Below are 17,900 nucleotides of genomic sequence, written 5' to 3' on the forward strand. Positions count from 1 at the left end.
AGTAGAAATGCAAAACTAGAAACGAATTGTCAAGCAATACACTGTACACGCTCACTCTGGGCTACTCAGCGGCTGAGTTGAATTTTAATCATTTTTTTCAGTTGTTCGAAGACGTCAAAAAATGAGTAGAATTAAATTGATCATTGCGGCAAATTTACTCAAAATTGGGTAACTGGTGCTTGCGTGTTGTTTTTGTTATTTTTTTTTGCAATTAAAAGCAAACAGCAAACCAAGCAAACCGTCTAAAAAAGGAGGAAATAGAAATGTTGAAATTAGTTGTTATCGATAGGTAGTTCATAAATTGAAATAACTGACTGGAACTAATGCCAATTTTTCTTTTTCACCAGGACTCGTTGGTTGGATATACGGCGAATAAATTCAAAGATCTCCCGTGTCCCGGCGAACAAAGGTAAATTTCTGGAAATAAGCCTTTTTAAAATAAAATTCAATTAAAATGCAAAATATAATAATATCGAGTCAATAATGATAATTTTTCCGAAATTCCCTCATTGAAGCTTAAAGTATTCATTTTTGAGTCGAAAATGAGTAACTTTTACGCATCTCGCATCAGGTATAATATGGGTAATATTTACTCAATTTTTTTAACATTCGGTGTTACTCAAAAATGAGTAAAACAATTTCTACTCAATTTTGAGTACATACGGTTTTAGCGCAACTGATTAGGTTTTGACTCAGTTTTGGGTTATCCAGAGTGAGCGTGGCAGGATCCATGACACCTGTCAGTTCGTAAAATGGCCTATAAGGCAATCCACGGGTGACGTTTTTTTGCTTGTGCGTTTGTTATTGTTGCTGTTTTTCAAGCTGCAAAATCAAAACACGACCAAAACCGAAATCTTTTAATGTCGGCAATAATATCAAAAGTGGTTTTATATTGTTGTATTTAGGATTGGTACTCGCGATAGTAGAGCTACATCGGATAACATTTGTTTTTCACGCTTCTGGATCCGGATTGCATCCAAGTTGAGACCGTTCGAACATACATAAAGCTGTCATAAGTTGAAAACAGACTGAAATCAGCTGATCGCAACCGTCTCGTGGATTGCCTGATTGATTTACTCTACACTCAAAATAATTTTCACGTTATAATTACCGGAAAAGCTGTGTGAATATTTTCCACTGTCATTTTCACGTAGATTTTACGTTATTGTTATTTGAGTTCATCATGATCTGGTGAGATGATTCATCCTGTGAATATTATTCAGTAGACATATGCGTTTCATGAGGTTTTCACGTAGAATTCAACTACCGGTAAAGTGAAAAGCATTTGATTAACGGATAGCTACTACGTTTTATAAAACGTATAAATTTCGATTGTGGTTTCCCAAATTCTTAAGAGAGAAATGAAATTTCAGAATTTTTCGAAATATGTTGCTAGATAAATCGCACGGGCATGCGAAATTTCCAATTCGAAAATGGATTGAGCGACATAAAAACTGACAAATATTAAGACATTCACCGTCGATAATTACTGTTAGCTGATACTGTTTATGTTCAGGTAACTCCTGGATCTTCGAACTGAATCTGTGCAAAATCTGTAAGCTAAAGATTCCATGTCGAATTCTTATGGTTTTTCTAAATTTCACTCATTGGCAAGCAATCGATAAAATCAATTTTATGTTCAGAGACCGAATTACATAACAGCCTCGCCATTTTGATTCTTGTATTTTTGCACGAAGAGTTCATTCTGTTTGACGTTGCCAAGTTCACGTAGATATCGTTGTAAAATACCGTGTTTTTTGGAAAACATCGTTAAAAACGCGTTATTCGAAAGCCCGTAGTAAGGGCATCCTTAACGGTGCGCTTCTTTACCCCGTTTGGCAGCGCTCTATCATCACTTCACACCGTACCGGTCGCTGCTAAACGCGCTAGAGAAATAGTAGCCGAGCATCCGGGAAGCATCGCGCTCTCAAATTTAGCAGCCCGATAACAGCGCTGCTAAAGGTATATGCTGGATGAAACGTCAAACTGAAACGATAGCAACGACTCATGTGAAAACGGGCGAGTGAGCAAAATAGCCGCGCTGTACACAGCCGCTATAACAACTCAAATGGTACCGCACTGTTAAGGATGCCCTAAAAGCCGCGTTATTGAAAACCTGAAAAATCAGGAAATTTTTTTTATCAATTAGAGAAAGCTGAAAAAATGATAAGGGACAAATTTTTAACCGCGATACTTTTTTTAGTGGCTCATTGGGATTTTTGTTCGGCGTAGGAGGCCAATACGGGGCATCTTTAAGGAGAGTTGTGGGTAAAATAAACTGGGGTGGTAAAATGAACTTCTGTTTAAATCTCGACTGTTAAGCCTAGTTTACTGTTCCGAGCGAAGTGAAAAATTTTACAAGTGAAAAAGTGTGAATTTTCGCTTGCGAAATCTGTCGTGAAACCCCTTTTGTGGAACATGCAGGTATTTCACCAGCCTGCAGTTTACAGTTTAAGTGAAGCGAAATTCACGAGTTTACACTCCGAGCGAAGTGAAAATTGGCTGCAACTGACAGAATATAAACGCACGCAAGTTTTCGCTTGCTGCTGCTTTTTTCACTACCGTTTGCATGCGTAAAAAAAGTAAACCCCAGTGAAAAAGATGAGATCCACAACCTTCGATTTCGCTGGATCGAATTTGTTTACAGTTCCAAGCGAAGTGAATTTTTTGCAGATTGCATTTTTCACGAGCGTGAAAAATTAACATTTTGTATGAGATTTTCACTTCGCCTGGACCTCTACATAGGCCTTTACGTTGAAAAATGGTACAAACTTCTTTGGCACCCTATCCTAAGGCTCGAATACACACACGGCATAAAGACGCCTTCTCCATACAAATCAAAACTATAGCCTTCCAACTATAACCTTCAAGCTTCGCCTTCTAGCGAAGGAGGTGGTTGCCCGCCACCTTCTACTGCGCACTTGATTGTCTTCCATGTAGAAGCATCGTGCTTTCAACACGGCATTGTATCGCCTTCTCTTGGCGAAGGCACTGGCAACGCCGTGTTGTATCTTTTTCCGCCTGCTGGTGATTCGAGAAGTGTCTTGTTTAGTTTTTTTCTCCAACAAACATAAATTAACATAAACTGTGGACTGGTCTATATAGGCACTGATGATGACTGTATGTCGCAGTCAAAATACGTATTTGCACGGACTGAATTCAATATTTACTGCCCAAATTTCTAGTAGGGTCTAACGTTATACTTATGATTCTTTTTTCTGATTTCTCAAATCACTCTACTAAGTCGCTCAATATAGATTTTTCCAATTATTTTATAACAGTTTCTCTGCAAATATCTGTACTCAGACTACTAACCAGCAGAAATCATCAAAGATTAGTAATTGGGTTGTTTAGCTCTTCACGGATTTCTGATTTTTATATATCAGCTAAAAGAGTGTAATTGGGTTGTTTAGTTCTATCAGTTTTTTATATCATTTGAAAGATCCGCATTTTCTGAGCAAAACGTGATTTTTAAAAAGTTTTCATAATTGTCCTTTGATTTTTTTAATGAAGATTAAAAATCACTCTAAATCGCTACAATGACAGTTCGCCATTATACCAACTGTCATTGTAGCGATTTCGAGCAGTTTTAATTCGTGATTTAAAAATTGAGTGACAACGATAGAAAATTTTTGAAAATCACGTTTTGCTTAGAAAATGCAGCTCTTTCAGATGATATAAAAACTGGTATAGCTAAACAACCCAATTTTTCGATTGATTTATATGAATCGTGTTTATATCACAAAAACGCAGAAGTAAACTTGGACCGATGAACAAATAGCCGCGTGCGCGTACACGCACTGAGTATATTAGTCAGTCTGAGTATCACATATTGCTTCATGTTAATCAACTGCGAAATTTGAATTTAAAATTCACACATCAATTTCGGCACAGCTGAAGTAAGTGATTTGGTTGAGGCTAGAAATATTGGCAAGAACCCTAAAAATGAATTTCATTCTATGCATATATACCGAAAAATAGAGAAAACGCTCTTATTTCTGCGGCCTAATATGTACGAGTATTTTTAGTATTCATTCGGGTTATTCGCGTTAAAAGAGATTTTGAACGCTGTTCGCAGCTACGTGAACACTCATATGTAATTGTCAAAATGTGCGTGATGACAAAAGCAAAAATATTTCCTTCCTTCTTTTTCGCATGCAAAAACCAAACAAATATCAGCAACATCGTCAACGCGAATAGCCTTCTTTACATTCATTTAACCTGTTTAACAATAACTACAGCTTAAGCGTGTACAATTTTTCCTCCTCTGCGTTGCCAACTGTACCAACCAAATTTTTGTTCGCCAATTTTCAACCCTGAGCCTAGACGGGAAAACGAGCGAGACAAAAACTCACTCGTTTGCTCTTCGTCTGCCATATGCCGATTATATACCATCATTCATGTCATCCTTGAGTGTTGGATGGTTAAGTGCTGCACGTCAGATTAGTGCTCGGAATTAGAAGTGAAAAATTCCTCTTTCAAGTGGAAAAAATGTGCTCCTAAATGTCGCAAATCTTAACCCGAGCGTCTCTGGTTAGTGTTTTACGTATTGGATCGGCCCGTGCTGCCGTGGATCGGTAAGTAAATCGATCGAATTGATGGCCGTTGAAGGGCCGAACCTCTCAGCAGCGACGGAAATTTTTCCCAAGTTTCCGTGAGAATGAGAGAGGTTGATCGGTGGGAACGTGTGAGCAAAACGACACGCTGCTGTTGCTGCTGATGGTGGTTGTGGCTGAAACGACAGTTTCACTTTTTTCTCTATACTCAGCCTTCTCATTCGATCTCGATACGCTTTCCCAGCTTTCTCACCTCGTTCTCTTCTAGTGCATGGAATTGGTTGTCAGTTTCGAAAACTGCTCTGAAAAAAATACCTCGGGATTGATTTTTTGGAATGACGGTTTTTTTTGCTTTGCTCTTTTGCTAGGTAAGGTGAGGAGCTGTAGAAGAAGTGGTGGGCAAGATGTCCTCGACAACAGCTGGCAGCTTAAGTTCGATTCCCCCGTCGATAATTCTGTCCAACGGAGGTAAGCAACCGAAGTTCGAAGCAAAACCGGGGGGGTTGGGTAGCAAAGTTATGACGGCGAGTGCCGGACCTGCAGCTGGGCAGACAAAAAACCCAAAAAACATGCCCAGCTCCGGTGACAAGCATGAATCGTGGCAGATGGAACTGCTGATGGAGCGCCTCCGGAGTAAAGCCAAGTCGTCACAGTACAAATCCTTCCAGGAGATGTCCAAATCGGTGCGGATGTCTTTATTGGTAAGTGGGGTGTTTTTTCTTGAAATTGTGAAATATTAGCTCTGATGTGTGTTTCCATAGGAAAAACGGTATGCCTTAGATGCAGTGGAAAAATCGAATTTGCAGAAAACGCTAGATAGTATGCAGTACTGTATTAAAGTGACATCCCGGCAGGGATTAGTAGAACGTTTAGATTGTCTGACTAGGCAACTTGGGTGAGTTTACATCTCTGATATAGGCAATATGTTTTACATAATCAAAAAAAAATTAATTTTAGCCTAAAACTAAGCGAAGACACATCGGGATTGTTCATCTCTTCTGACATGTTTTATCTGGAGATAATACTCGATAGCAATGGAACAGTTCAGGACGTTAAGGTGCATCACGAGTGCAAGATGCGACAGCAAAGCTGTAGCGAACTCGTGTCCTGTCTGCAGCGCGGTGATTTCGCGGATTTTACAACGCAGCTCGAGGGTTTGGCGTCTATCTACCAGCTAAATGCGGAGAAAAAGATTAAAGTAAACGCTTTCGTTGCGCTGCAAGCGCTCGAGACCGATCTGTACTACTTGTACTCGTTGTCTATGCAACATTTTACCGATATTCATACGTTGCTGTTGAAGTCACCGCTTGGAATAGTGCAGAAACGACGTGGCGGTCATGCGATGAAGCTGATTTATTTCGTTGCGCCGTACGATTTGCTTGACCTGGAGGGACGGACGATGAAACCGCTGAACACGGAAACCATTTCCGCGGAGAAAGTCGGCCATAGTGTGGCGGTCAATTTGGAAGCTTCGACTGCCAATAAATTGCAGATTCAGCCGTTGCTCGTACAGCAGGGTAACTCGCCTGTTTATAGTCCAATAGAGAAGCACAACTCGACTTCGCTACCGGCTACCTTTGTACTGAGGCTAAACAAACCGATGGCACTGAACGCTGCAGTGTTGAAGCAGATCAGGTTAATAACCGGGGATGGGGCGACGGTTCCGACTTTGACCTGTCTGATGAGCTTGATTGTCGAGCATGCATCGAACGGCGTGGTGACGGACATTGCTAAAGGGCTGTTCGTGACACTGCCCGATCAGTATCATTGTTATTACATGACGGTCAACAGGAATCTTCAGGTGTGTATAGCTGCTTCTGGTTTTTAGGAGTGTCTCAAACAACATCTTCTAATTTTTCCTTTCAATTTTTCACAGGGATCGATTGTAAGCAGTATTCCGTTCACTGAACCGCAGCACGTGTCCAAAATTCTGGTTCTGTTGCGACAGCAAGCGCTCTTCAATCAGCTACTGACCAGCTGCATTAGAAACAACGGAGCCAGCAATACACGCATCAGCGATTACGAGAGTTTGCTGGTGTTCGAGGTGTCCGCGCTATCGTGCCAATATATAACCGTTTCTCTGGAGCATCCATATGAGGAGTCGTTAGCCATGGTCGAATTTGATTTGCGGGACATTCTTGCCATTCAAGTGCGGGTGTTTTGCAATGGATACGAAAGTGACGAGCAGATTGCCGGAAGGGTGGCGCTGATTGTACAGCGTACGATGTCGATTCCGGTCACATTACGAGCGCTGATACGTATCTGGGGAGAAGAGTACGAGTCCAAGTTCAAGGGCAAGCTGGGTTTGGTGGCTGCTATTTGTGGTGGCGGTGGTGGTAGTGGCGGTAGTGGTGGTGCAGGCAGTGCGAACGGAAATGGTAGCACTAGTATGGATGAAGGAAATTTTAGTTTATCCCTGGGTCCTGATGAAGGTGGTGGGAGTGGTCCCGGTGGAACCGGTGGGGGAAACAGCGGACCAGGCATGAATGGCAGCCTGAACGGGGGAGGAAGTGGAATGCTGATGCATCAGGAGTTCTGCGATGCCGGAAGGGTTAAACTGGAACCGGTTGATCAACCGAAACGACCACGTGGAGAGGAGGATTTTTGTAGAAGCCCAAAGAGTAACAAGGTACCTGGAGAGGAAGACCTCGATGAGCAAGACGATGATGATGATGAATATGACGAGTCCACTAATTTAAGCAGTGGCGACTCGAACAACTCTTTGGGTGGAATTCAGATAAACTTGGCACATCATCAAAAATCATCATCATCGCCAAACATTGGACACTCCGATGAGATCACAGGTGGGGTGCCCTCAATGTTGGGACGTTTGGATTTTTCCCACCTGGATCCCGATTTGATGCGATCATCGAACAGTTCCGACCTGGACGATAATGAGGAAGTGGGTGAAAATAGTATTAAGCTGATGAGTTCCACTGTTACGGATGACAAACACTCATTCTCATCGACTTCGACGGTTAGCATTACTCCAATTGCTATTGGCAAACAGCTGCAAAACAGCGCCGCAAATTCCGTCCTAAACAATATAGGTCTAGATAAACGACCGGGCATCGAGATCATTCCGTTAGCGAATGCGGGAGGAGTGGCTGGCACGTCTTCGGTTACCATTACTCCACTACCGGTGAAAAGTAGTAATAGCGAGAGGAAATTTAACGAGGCCAGCTTGCTTCGAAAGAGTAGCAGCAGCAGTGGCAGCGAATCCGATCGAGTTAAGCTAGAAAAGAAAAAAAAGCGCAAACATGAAGAGCAATATCTGGCACAGCTGCAGCAGATGGGACCGCCTCATAAAATACCCTCGAAAGGCTCAGATGCACCAGCATCCCCATCTGGCACCGGAAGCAGCCGAAAATTTTCAATTTCGCCCATCCCTTCCAAGAGCATGGGAGGCTCGGGGCAGATACTTCTGGCGGGTGGAAGTCCTAGCCAAACAGCCAAGTCTAGCCCGAAGCATTCACCAGTGCACCATAGCAGTCCGAAGCATCAGGGAAGTTTTGGTACGTCCTCACCGAAACACATCTCGGGCGGTGGCTCAGGGGGTGGCAAGCCAAGTATGTCTGCACTGAAATCCGCTGCCAGTGGGGGATCACCAAGTTCTAAGTCATCTTCCGGTTTCACCGGTGCTAAAGAAGACATTACTATCAGCGCTTCATTAGTAGCTGGCTCGAGTGGGATTAAACTGGCTGGAAGTGGAGGAGGATCATCAACCCATCGAGAGCGCGATCGTGACCGCGATAGGATTGATAAGAAAAGTGGACTATCTGCGATGTCAGCATCCAGTCCAAAGTTAAAAACACCAGCAATTAAGCTGAAACAGTTGGATTTATCCAACTGCAACGCCCCTCTGAGCGCCGGTGTCCAGTTGGAACTGATGAATAGCAATAGCAGCGGTGGAAGCAGTGCCGGAAGTGGAAGTATAGACTTTGCGGACAGTGGACTGTTTGGCGCAGGAGCAACGGATTTATCAAAAAACGCCTCATCGGCGGTTACCTCTTCGGCTGCAGGGATGTTTCTGCTGCAACAGGCGATGAAAAATCGCAAAAGCTCTCTCAGTGCTGTGATCGACAAACTTAAATCGGCCCAAGGTGGTGATGAAAGCTCTCTGCTGTTGCTGCCGGAGTTGGTTCAAGCGGCAAACTTTTCGCTTAAAGAAGCTTCCGGCAAAAGTGGTTCTCCCTCAACGTCAACGGCCAGCACCACTGGTACTTCGGTTTCAAGTGAGTTTTAAACAAACCAAATCAAAAAAAAAAATCATTTCCTTCATTTACTAGCATCGTTCATCTTTCAATTAGAAAACACACAAAAACAGATCGTTAAAAGTATAATATGCTCCCTTGTGTTACCCTCACAGGCCTCCCGAACTCTATGTCATCGGCTCCATCGTCGGCATCAGCAGCAGCAGCAGCATCGGCGGCGGCCACAGCAGCCTTGGCAGCTCATTTATCCGCCATGCAAGGCAAAAGTTCGGAATACATGGTAAAACCAAGCTCCGATGGCATGAAGTTGACGATTCAGAACAAAAAAGGCTCTAAAAGTCACAGCGGCTCGTACTCCTCTGGCTCTAGCAAAAGCAGTTCGAAATCAGGCCTCAAACCGGGTGTTACGAGTGGTCCCGTGTCCAAAAAGGTGCACAGCGCTCAATCGTTCAGCGGAAACTTTCCTTCGGCATCGTCGGGTTCAGCTAGTGGTCTTAGCAGTGGTCCTGGAAAATCGTCCAAAGCGCAATTTCAAAAGTCCAGTTCGTCCGGTTCATTGTCGAATCCTGGTGGAAGTGCAATGAAAACGTCCTATAGTAGTAAATCCAGTTCCGGCGGTGGCAGCAGCAGCGGTAGCAAAGATAAAGGTCGAGGCAGTTCCAAATCGTCTTCTTCGCTGATGGCTACGAATGCTGCAATGGCTGTTGCCGCAGCGCAAGCTGCCGCCGCTAATGCCAACGCGTTGAACGTAATGAAAATGCTCGGTTTCACGTCTTCTATCCCGAACATGGAAGGATTTGTTAAAACCTTAGATAAAAAGTTTCAAATTCCGAAACTATCAGCGCGATCAGCTAGTGGTGGTGGGAGCGACCTGGACAAACTAAAAGACTCCCGCCCGGCATCGTCATCAGCTCCGAACACGCCCCTGCCAAGTGTATCGCAATCTCCAACAGGAAGTCAAGATTTTTCCCTTCCGTTCAATAAGCTTCCCGGTGACGTCTCACCCCTCCACTCATCGATGCTTCCAAACGTGATGCAGAAAATGTTTTCCGCACATGATATGCTGCGCAGATCACCCAGTCTCGATCACCAAACTTCGAGCAACAGTCGGGATGGCTTTTCTTCTTACGGACCAAAAGGATCTGCGGGAGGGGGTCGAACAACGCCAACCGCTACAATTCCACCGCCATTTCCCTCACCGGTCGGAATCCAAAATCATGCAATGGATTTTTCCAGTAGCAATGACTCTGTGGACGCTGGAATCGGCAGTAATTTGATGCGGCCACCATCTCGGCCTAGCAGCACGATGTCCAATCACAGCTCGTCGCAAGATAGGCTGATCGATGCCACCGTTAACAGCAACTCCATGGACGGGTTGGCGGCTTCCAATGCAGGATCGTCTTCACAGGCGCAAGCTCTGGCCGCGGCTGCCGTTGCCGCGCAGTTTATGAACAAATTCGACAATACTCACCAGCTGGTGGCGGCGCTTAAAAATCACCACTTAGCTGTAGCGGCAGCTGCCGCCGCTGCGTCCGGTTCCGCCGGTCCGGGACCGGTCACCTCACCTGCCTCGGTTTCAGTACACATTGTCAAATCACCGGCGCCGAGTCCCTTGCCATTACACGGAGCCTCCAGCACTGGTAGCGTCGTCGACGATGAACTTATGGACGATGCACTGGTCGGGATTGGCGGCAAATGACCGCCATTGATTGCGGGTTTGTAAATAGTGAGATTATGAGCGATCGCGTTAGCATGAGCATATCGAAAACGGTAGAAAATGCGCACGGAAAACGTTCGCCATCAGATGAACCATTAATTCTTTTTCATCGTCAGCATATTAATCGATAAGAAACTACACGAACCGTTTTTTTAGTTCACTCTAAGGGATAGCAAAAATAAAGTTTTCTATTTTTAAATTGATTTAAACGTTACGTTAGTCTAGTTGGAGGTCTCTCCGGAATGAGGAGTGTAAGTTTCGATAACCGAAAAAGCGGAGAAAGAAATGAAGTGATTATGATAGGAATTATTTAGCGGGTTATTAACTATGGATAAACAAAACTATTGTGTCACACGTCCGAAACAATTAATTGGGTAGGTCCCTTGGCTAGACCTATCCAAAGTTTGGAGCTTTTCTCGAACTAACTTTATTATGAATAAATTCCTTAATTGAACTTTATTTGTTATGTGCAAATGTTTGAATTTTGATTTTCTGTTTTAATCACTCATTAACCATGCAAAAGACTTTTTAACATCATCGGTAGGCTTAGCCTCATATAAAGTATACATCAGTTGAGTAACAATTTTCGTCGGTCCTATCTGAGCTTCTTTCTAACTAACTTTCTAATCACCATTCCTATCGAATCATCTAACGAGAATTCCATCCACCAAACTTTAAACGATTTCTCCAGATAGGCTAGTTGGTTTTGCTACTTTCAAAAAAGTTTGCCTCTGTTTTTGTTTTGCTTACTAAAGTCTACTTATTGAGCATACTCGTTGATAACACCCATTTCGTCCGCCAGCTGGCTGGTGTCTTGATTGAAACCGTTGGAGTCCAGATTCTCTACCTCTCGGAAGGGGCGCTTGTTGAATTTGCCGTACCGATCGATTTCATCGAAATTGCGCTTCACATAGTCGGCCATGCTGCGTCCCAGGCGGTTGTTGAAGTCTGAGCACGAAAAAAAAAAACGAAATAAGACATAAAATAGTAGGCTACTATTTGGTGAAAACATATTCTACACTTACTAGCGTATCGATCAATTTCGTCAAACTGGCGCTTGCTGGGAGCGTGGAGCCGATCGCTCATATCGGCCAACTCGATGTTTCGTTTGGCGTTGAACTTGGAGAAGCGGTCGATTTCGTCAAAGTTGCGTTTGTCGTACATTGGGGCCAATCCACGTGCGTAGTACTGGTACAGCAGCGTACGCCGGTCCGAGTTGTTGAGGGATCGCTTTGTCTTCATTGTTGCTAAGTGGCTGCGGTGGAGAAGGACGAGAGAAAGAGGTAAGTGATTCTTTTTGGATTATTTTTTCTCTGATGAGCAGGTCGAAATTCCAAGTGATTAAACACTTGGCTTGATAAAAAAAAAACTTAGAACGTTTAAATTTGTTTCTAAAAATCTTAATATTCAGATGAGGAGACTATTTGTAGTAAAATGCACGATAAAAGGGTGATAATAAAACACATTTATTTTATTACCCAGGGCCTTAGCTCAATTGGCCGAAAAAGGATGTAAAAGAAGTACCGGAGTTGTTTGATCATAAATCTCTGAAGATCCCGATTCTCTGAAGCTCAGATTTCAAAAGTTCTAAAATATTTCTCAAGTGAATTATTGGAAAAAGTGTTTGATAATAGTTTGAAACTTTTTCTATATTAATGAATGTTTAACCTCCTGACATCCAGTCAACTTTTGATGCTTGGAAAAATTCACTAAATTTTGACTGAATGATGAATTTTGTTTTATTATCAGTGTAGTGTAAGTAGTAGTATGGAAGTGCTTGATAGCACCCTTAGCACTGATAGCAGAGTAAAAGTCGACTGATCAGGTTGAAGGACAAACGTAGAGTGAAGTTTTTATTTAATCTAACATTGTTCATGGCATACTAAGCACTAAGTAAGCAACGCTTACTTCTATCATCCCTCTTAAGTGAAAAGCTATACTATGCCAAGTTTCTTTCTATCTTCGTTTTGCTTTGGACCAGGTATAGACTTGGTAAGAATGTCCGCCGCTAGCCCTCCCCAGCTGGTCTCGAGGTACGATGCTGGCCTAACAAGCCAGTCGTCGTAGGTTCGAGTCTTGTCTCGGGAGAGACTGTTAGTGTCAGTAGGATCGTAGCGCTAGCCCCGCAATTGTCCTGTACACTTAACGGTTGGCTGCGAAGCCTGTGTATAGTAAACAGAAGGTCAAGTTCCGAATCGGAATGTAGCACCAAGGCTTTGCTTTGCTTTGTCCGCCGCTTGAAGATCGGATGGAACGTATTCAAGTTTAATAAATTTCCGTTCAACTTGCTCACGGATGTAATGATGCCTGATGTCAATATGCTTGCTTCGTGCCGAGTAGCCAATTTCACGCTCCGCCAGGTTGATAGCGCTTTTGTTGTCACATTTGAGCATCAGTGCTTGATTCGTTTCGTGTAGCTCAAACAAGAATCCTTTCCACCACATAGCCTCATGGGTTGCTGTTGATAAGGCCATGTACTCCGCTTCGGTGGTTGAAAGTGCAACAGTAGATTGCCTTTTGGAGTTCTAGCCTACTGCTCCGCCGTTCTGCAGGAAAACGTAACCACTGACGGACCGGCGAGTGTCTGGATCATCCCCCAATTTGCATCACTGTAGGCGTAAAAATCCGCATCTTCATTTCGTCTGTATGTGAGTTTCTCGTGCTTCGTACCTTTCAAGTATCGAAGAATTCTCTTGGCCGCAGTCCAATGAACAAATCCAGGGTTGCTACAGAAGCTGCTAACAATACTGACCGCATGACTGATGTCTAGTCTAGTACACTGCGCGACGAATTGAAGTCCTCCAACTAGCTCTCTGTACGGAATATTTTTTATTTTCTCCGCCTCTTCATTCGTAGGACACATTTCCTTGGTAAGACGCTGGTTTATATCCAGAGGAGTCGGAGCAGCATTAGAATTAATCAAATTAAATATTGCCCTTCATCTTGAAGTCTGCACATAACTGCTGCTTGATCCGGGTCACCAGCTGCTTATTGTCCGAAAGAATTAGGAAATCGTCGACGTAAATTGCAACGATGATTAGTTTCCCTTCGACAACTTGATGGTAGACGCAAGTGTCATATTTCGATCGCTCGAAGTCCATTTGTTTGGCCGTGCATCCAGCTTTTGGTTCCATACTGTGCTAGCCTGTTTTAGGCCGTACAGAGCTTTCTGCAGCCTGCACACCTTCGTTGATGCTACATCGTCACGGAATCCTTCTGGCTGTTCCATAAAGATTTCTTCTTCCTCCAGATCGCCCTGCAGGAACGCAGTAACAGCGTCCATCTGGTGCCCGACAAGGTTTAGCTTCGCCGCCAACGCCAGAAGATAACGCACGGTTGCGTATCGCACAACAGTAGAATAGGTTTCTTGAAAATCCACGCCTTTTATTTGCAAATAGCCCTTGATTACGAGCCGTGCCTTATACTGATCGGTAGTACCGTCCGTTTTTGTCTTTACCTTGAAGACCCATTTATTTTTCAATGCCTTTCGTCCAGGAGGTAGGTCGACCAAACGCCACGTCTTATTGTCGGTTAGCGCACGAAACTCGTCCTTCATTGCTTCGATCCACTCGTTGCGATCAGGTCTCTCCAATGCTTCTCGGATAGTCTCCGGTGGCTCGTTTTGACTCTGTGAAGAATACACCTGCAGCAGGTTGCTATCTATTACAGATGCTGTTTCAAACTTGCCTGTGACTGAGCGCCCCTCACTGTGCTCAGAAATCTGTTGTAGTTCAACGTCTTCTTGTTTAATTTGTGACGAGAACGCAATATTTGCTGTGACACGCTAGCCTTGTCCCGTCAGGTTGCCTGGATTATACGAAGAGACAAGTTTCTGAGGAAGGTATGGTATGGTTTCTGAGGTATGTGACCAAATAATCAGAATACTTGCCTGGGGGATGGCACTCTCTCTCGCTGCGCCTCGTTGTAGGATGTACATTTGTTCGAGCTGGATGCGGAGAGAGCGCAGACGGTTGTGGTGTCCCCAAATCGTCCTCAGGATGTTTAACAAAATGCAGTTCCGCCTCTTTCTCTCGAGTCTCATTTCCTTGAACCGGTTCAACTTCATCGTCAAGATCCTAACCGTCGTTGTAGTATGTTTCATTTTCTTCGCATACTAGTACACTGTCATTGGCCATATTCTGTATATCATTGGTTTTCGAACGATCTTGGTTGTCTTCGGTTAGTACGATGACGTCTCTAGTAACGAAAACTTCTTGTTTCGCTGCATTAAATACTCTATATCCTTTGGAGCATTCCGCATACTCAACCAAAACATAAGGAACGGATTTTGCGTCCCACTTCTTCCTTTCAGCCTTGGGAACATACGCCATCACCTTGGATCCAAACACTCGAAGATGGGGTAGGTTCGGCTTCTTTCCGTAAAACATCTCCAAGGGTGTTGCAGGTTTTCCCTTGGTTGGTGTTCGAATAATTAGATACACCGCTGTGGATGCCGCTTCCGCCCAAAAACGTTTATCGTGTCCTGCATCATACAACAAATATCGCGCCTTCTCTTCAATTGTACGATTCATTCTTTCCGAGGACCCATTTTGCCGTGGATTGTACAGTACTGTCCTTTCGTGCCGTATTCCACTCTTGTCCAGGAAAGATTGAAACTTCTCGGAAACCTACTCCGTTCCGTTGTCAGTTCTCAGGCACTTGATTCTTCTTTCTGTTTGATTTTCCACGTAGGCCTTGAATTCTTCGAACACACTGAATGCATTCGCCTTAGACTTTAAGAAATACGCAAACGTCATATTTGTCGCGTCATCGATGAAGGTGATCCAATACCTGCTGCCACCCAACGACGTCTTTTCCGTTGGGCCATTCCATTGGGCGGGCCGCACAGGTCCGAATGGATCAATTCTAGAACTTCTTCAGCTCGTACTCCGCTCGGCCTGAACGGAAGTTTTCGATGTTTGCCTTTTGCACATGGAACACAATTTGACATAAAGGATCCACGAACTTCAATACCGGTCGCCATCGTAGTCAATCGCTTGATGCTGTCGTTGTTGAGATGCCCCAATCGCCGATGCCATAATTGGATGTCACTACATGACTTCGAAACCCTCCCAGCTGGTCTCGAGGTACGATGCTGGCCTAACAAGCCAGTCGTGGTAGGTTCGAGTCTCGGCTCGGGAGAGACTGTTTGTGTCAGTAGGATCGTAGCGCTAGCCCCGCGATTGTCCTGTACACTTAACGGTTGGCTGCGAAGCCTGTGTATAGTAAACAGAAGGTCAAGTTCCGAATCGGAATGTAGCACCAAGGCTTTGCTTTTTTACATGACTTCGCCACACATGCCACGTTCCGTGAGCTGAGGTCCAATTTGTACAGTCCATCCTTCACTTGTCCTGTGACAATTATGTCCCCCGTGAAACTGTTCACCACCTGACACGATTTGTCAGTGAATGTGACTTGGTATCCTCTTCTGCATATTTAGCTCACAGGCGTCATCCATTAATTATGTCTTTTTTCAAAATTTTTGACCCCACCTCCCCCCATAATAAGGCTTAGTAAGATTTTGCATTACCCCTCTCCCCCCCACGAATCTTACGTAAGATTGTCTTTTTAGGGAAAATAATATTTTCGAGTGTTAAACCTTTTATTTTACACATGGCATATTCGTAGAGGATATAACAAAACAAGTTAATACTATGTGAAAGTAAACAAAATTCAAAATTAAGTAGAAATGAAGTAAAGCACGCAATCACCCAGCGACGGCGAATTCACTGCTTTCCCAAGGTTCAACTGTTAAGATCGCAGCGATAAATAATTCAACTAACTTTTTTTTTAGTTTTGTAAATGTTTTTTCAGTTTTTTTTTAAATTTTTCAATCTTACGTAAGATTCTCTTGATTCCCCCTCTCCCCGAAGGAGGAGTTACCTTTTAACCTGGAATTAAAACCGAGTAGTTTAATTTGGCTTCACATTCCAACAGACGAATAAACCACCCCATCAGTTGCAGGGGGAACCGAGTTGAAACCCTTTATAGCCCATACGGCTGAAATCGGAAGGCTACGGTAGACTAGGCATATCTTAAGGATGCCAGATGAAAACCCAGTATGAATGGTTATGAATAATGACTCAATAGGAACCCGGCGTCGTGGTGCGCAAAGTGCGCGATTGATGGCCCACCAGTGAACGTGCCAGTATCGAGAATGGCCTGACGCTGGCAAATTTTGCCGCAGCCAGAGGTCTGGTAGTCTGTAGCACATATTTTGGATGAAGTAGTATCTGCAAACATGCATAGCAACACCCCAATGGCAAAGCTAGCTCTCTAAGCGACCATATTCTGGACGACGGACGGCATTTCTCAGACGTATCCGACGTGCTGTCTTTCCGAGACCCAAACGTCGCAGGGAACCTAATAACCTATAATACACTGGTATCCATGCGTTAGAAACAACATTTCGAAGTTGAACGGTAAAAAAGAAAAAGTTATCCACAGAAACAGGAGAGATATTGAGGAAGAAAGCTTGTAAAGAATGAGAAATCCACAAAAAAGCTGAAAAGAACGGTGGTTGGGAGGAAGCAGCGGCTTCGTTGCCGCAAATAGAGCCTTTTACAAGAGGTTTATTGATTTGAAAATGTGGGTGCTCCGCCAAAAATTCGATCTCAAAAAAGTGGAGTGAAAGATGTGAAAAACTGACAGAAAAACAATGGCAGTTGATTTTCATTTGTATCCCCTGATCTGGGAATTCAAAATGGTGCCTTGATTTCAAATTTCTGGGTATAATCCTATTTTAAAGTACCGTAAACTGCGGTGACTTTGATCACTTTTTTGAATATATCATAAATATTTTGAGAACCTTACTTAACTTACTTTTAAGGCGACAGACCGATTATCGATCCAGTGCCGAATCCAGAATACGTCGCCATGTTCCTCGGTCTTGGGCTGCTATCCTCCAATCGCCCCTAACACCTATTTCGCGTGCATCCTCGTCGACAGCACACATCCAACGAGTGCGGGGTCTACCCCGAAGTCGACGACCTCTATCGGGATTCCTGCTAAATATAGCCTTCGCTTGACGCTCATCCGGCATTCTCGCTACATGCCCAGCCCACTGAAGCCTGCCGTGTTTTATCCGCTTGACTATATCCGCCGATTTGTATGCCTGGTACACTTCATGGTTCATGCGTCTGCGCCAAACACCATTTTCGAGTTTGCCGCCAAGGATTGAACGCAAAATCCTACGCTCAAAAACACCAAGAGCTCGCCGATCAGCCTCTTTCAGCGTCCATGATTCATGGCCGTAGAGAGCCACCGGAAGAATCAGTGTTTTATAGAGTGCAAGTTTAGTACGGATTTGCAGACTGCGGGACCTTAGCTGGTTGCGTAGTCCGTAAAAGGCCCTGTTTGCGGCTGCTATCCGCCTCTTTATCTCACGGCTAACCTCGTTGTCACATGTCACTA

General features: G+C 44.0%; 2 protein-coding genes across 2 annotated transcripts in view; one reads left to right on the forward strand and one right to left on the reverse strand.

Annotated features, from left to right (window-relative positions):
- Positions 1-4,408: 4,408 nt before the first annotated feature.
- Positions 4,409-10,961, forward strand: LOC129725069 (mediator of RNA polymerase II transcription subunit 1). The gene is made up of 6 exons (XM_055680470.1): positions 4,409-4,577; positions 4,925-5,257; positions 5,318-5,451; positions 5,514-6,357; positions 6,433-8,791; positions 8,926-10,961. The coding sequence occupies exons 2-6, from the start codon at positions 4,961-4,963 to the stop codon at positions 10,467-10,469; spliced, it is 5,178 nt and encodes a 1,725-aa protein (XP_055536445.1). The 5' UTR covers positions 4,409-4,577; positions 4,925-4,960; the 3' UTR covers positions 10,470-10,961.
- LOC129720583 (orcokinin peptides type B-like) overlaps positions 10,925-17,900 on the reverse strand; it is a 31,991-nt gene continuing 25,015 nt past the window's right edge. The window contains exons 4-5 of the mRNA XM_055672071.1: positions 11,513-11,742; positions 10,925-11,435 (exon numbers count right to left, since the gene is read on the reverse strand). Of these exons, the coding sequence (XP_055528046.1) occupies positions 11,248-11,435; positions 11,513-11,742 (418 nt within the window). The 3' untranslated portion in view covers positions 10,925-11,247. The remainder of the gene's footprint in view (positions 11,436-11,512; positions 11,743-17,900) is intronic.

The sequence above is a fragment of the Wyeomyia smithii genome, chromosome 2 (genome assembly GCF_029784165.1).
Source record: "Wyeomyia smithii strain HCP4-BCI-WySm-NY-G18 chromosome 2, ASM2978416v1, whole genome shotgun sequence".
NCBI lineage: Eukaryota > Metazoa > Arthropoda > Insecta > Diptera > Culicidae > Wyeomyia > Wyeomyia smithii.

Excerpts from the sequence above, each read along its gene's own strand:
- LOC129725069 (XM_055680470.1), top strand. The coding sequence starts at position 4,961 with ATGTCCTCGACAACAGCTGGCAGCTTAAGTTCGATTCCCCCGTCGATA. Across the intron at positions 5,258-5,317 it reads CGGTGCGGATGTCTTTATTG|GAAAAACGGTATGCCTTAGA; the intron begins GTAAGTGGGGTG and ends GTGTTTCCATAG. Across the intron at positions 8,792-8,925 it reads CACTGGTACTTCGGTTTCAA|GCCTCCCGAACTCTATGTCA; the intron begins GTGAGTTTTAAA and ends TTACCCTCACAG.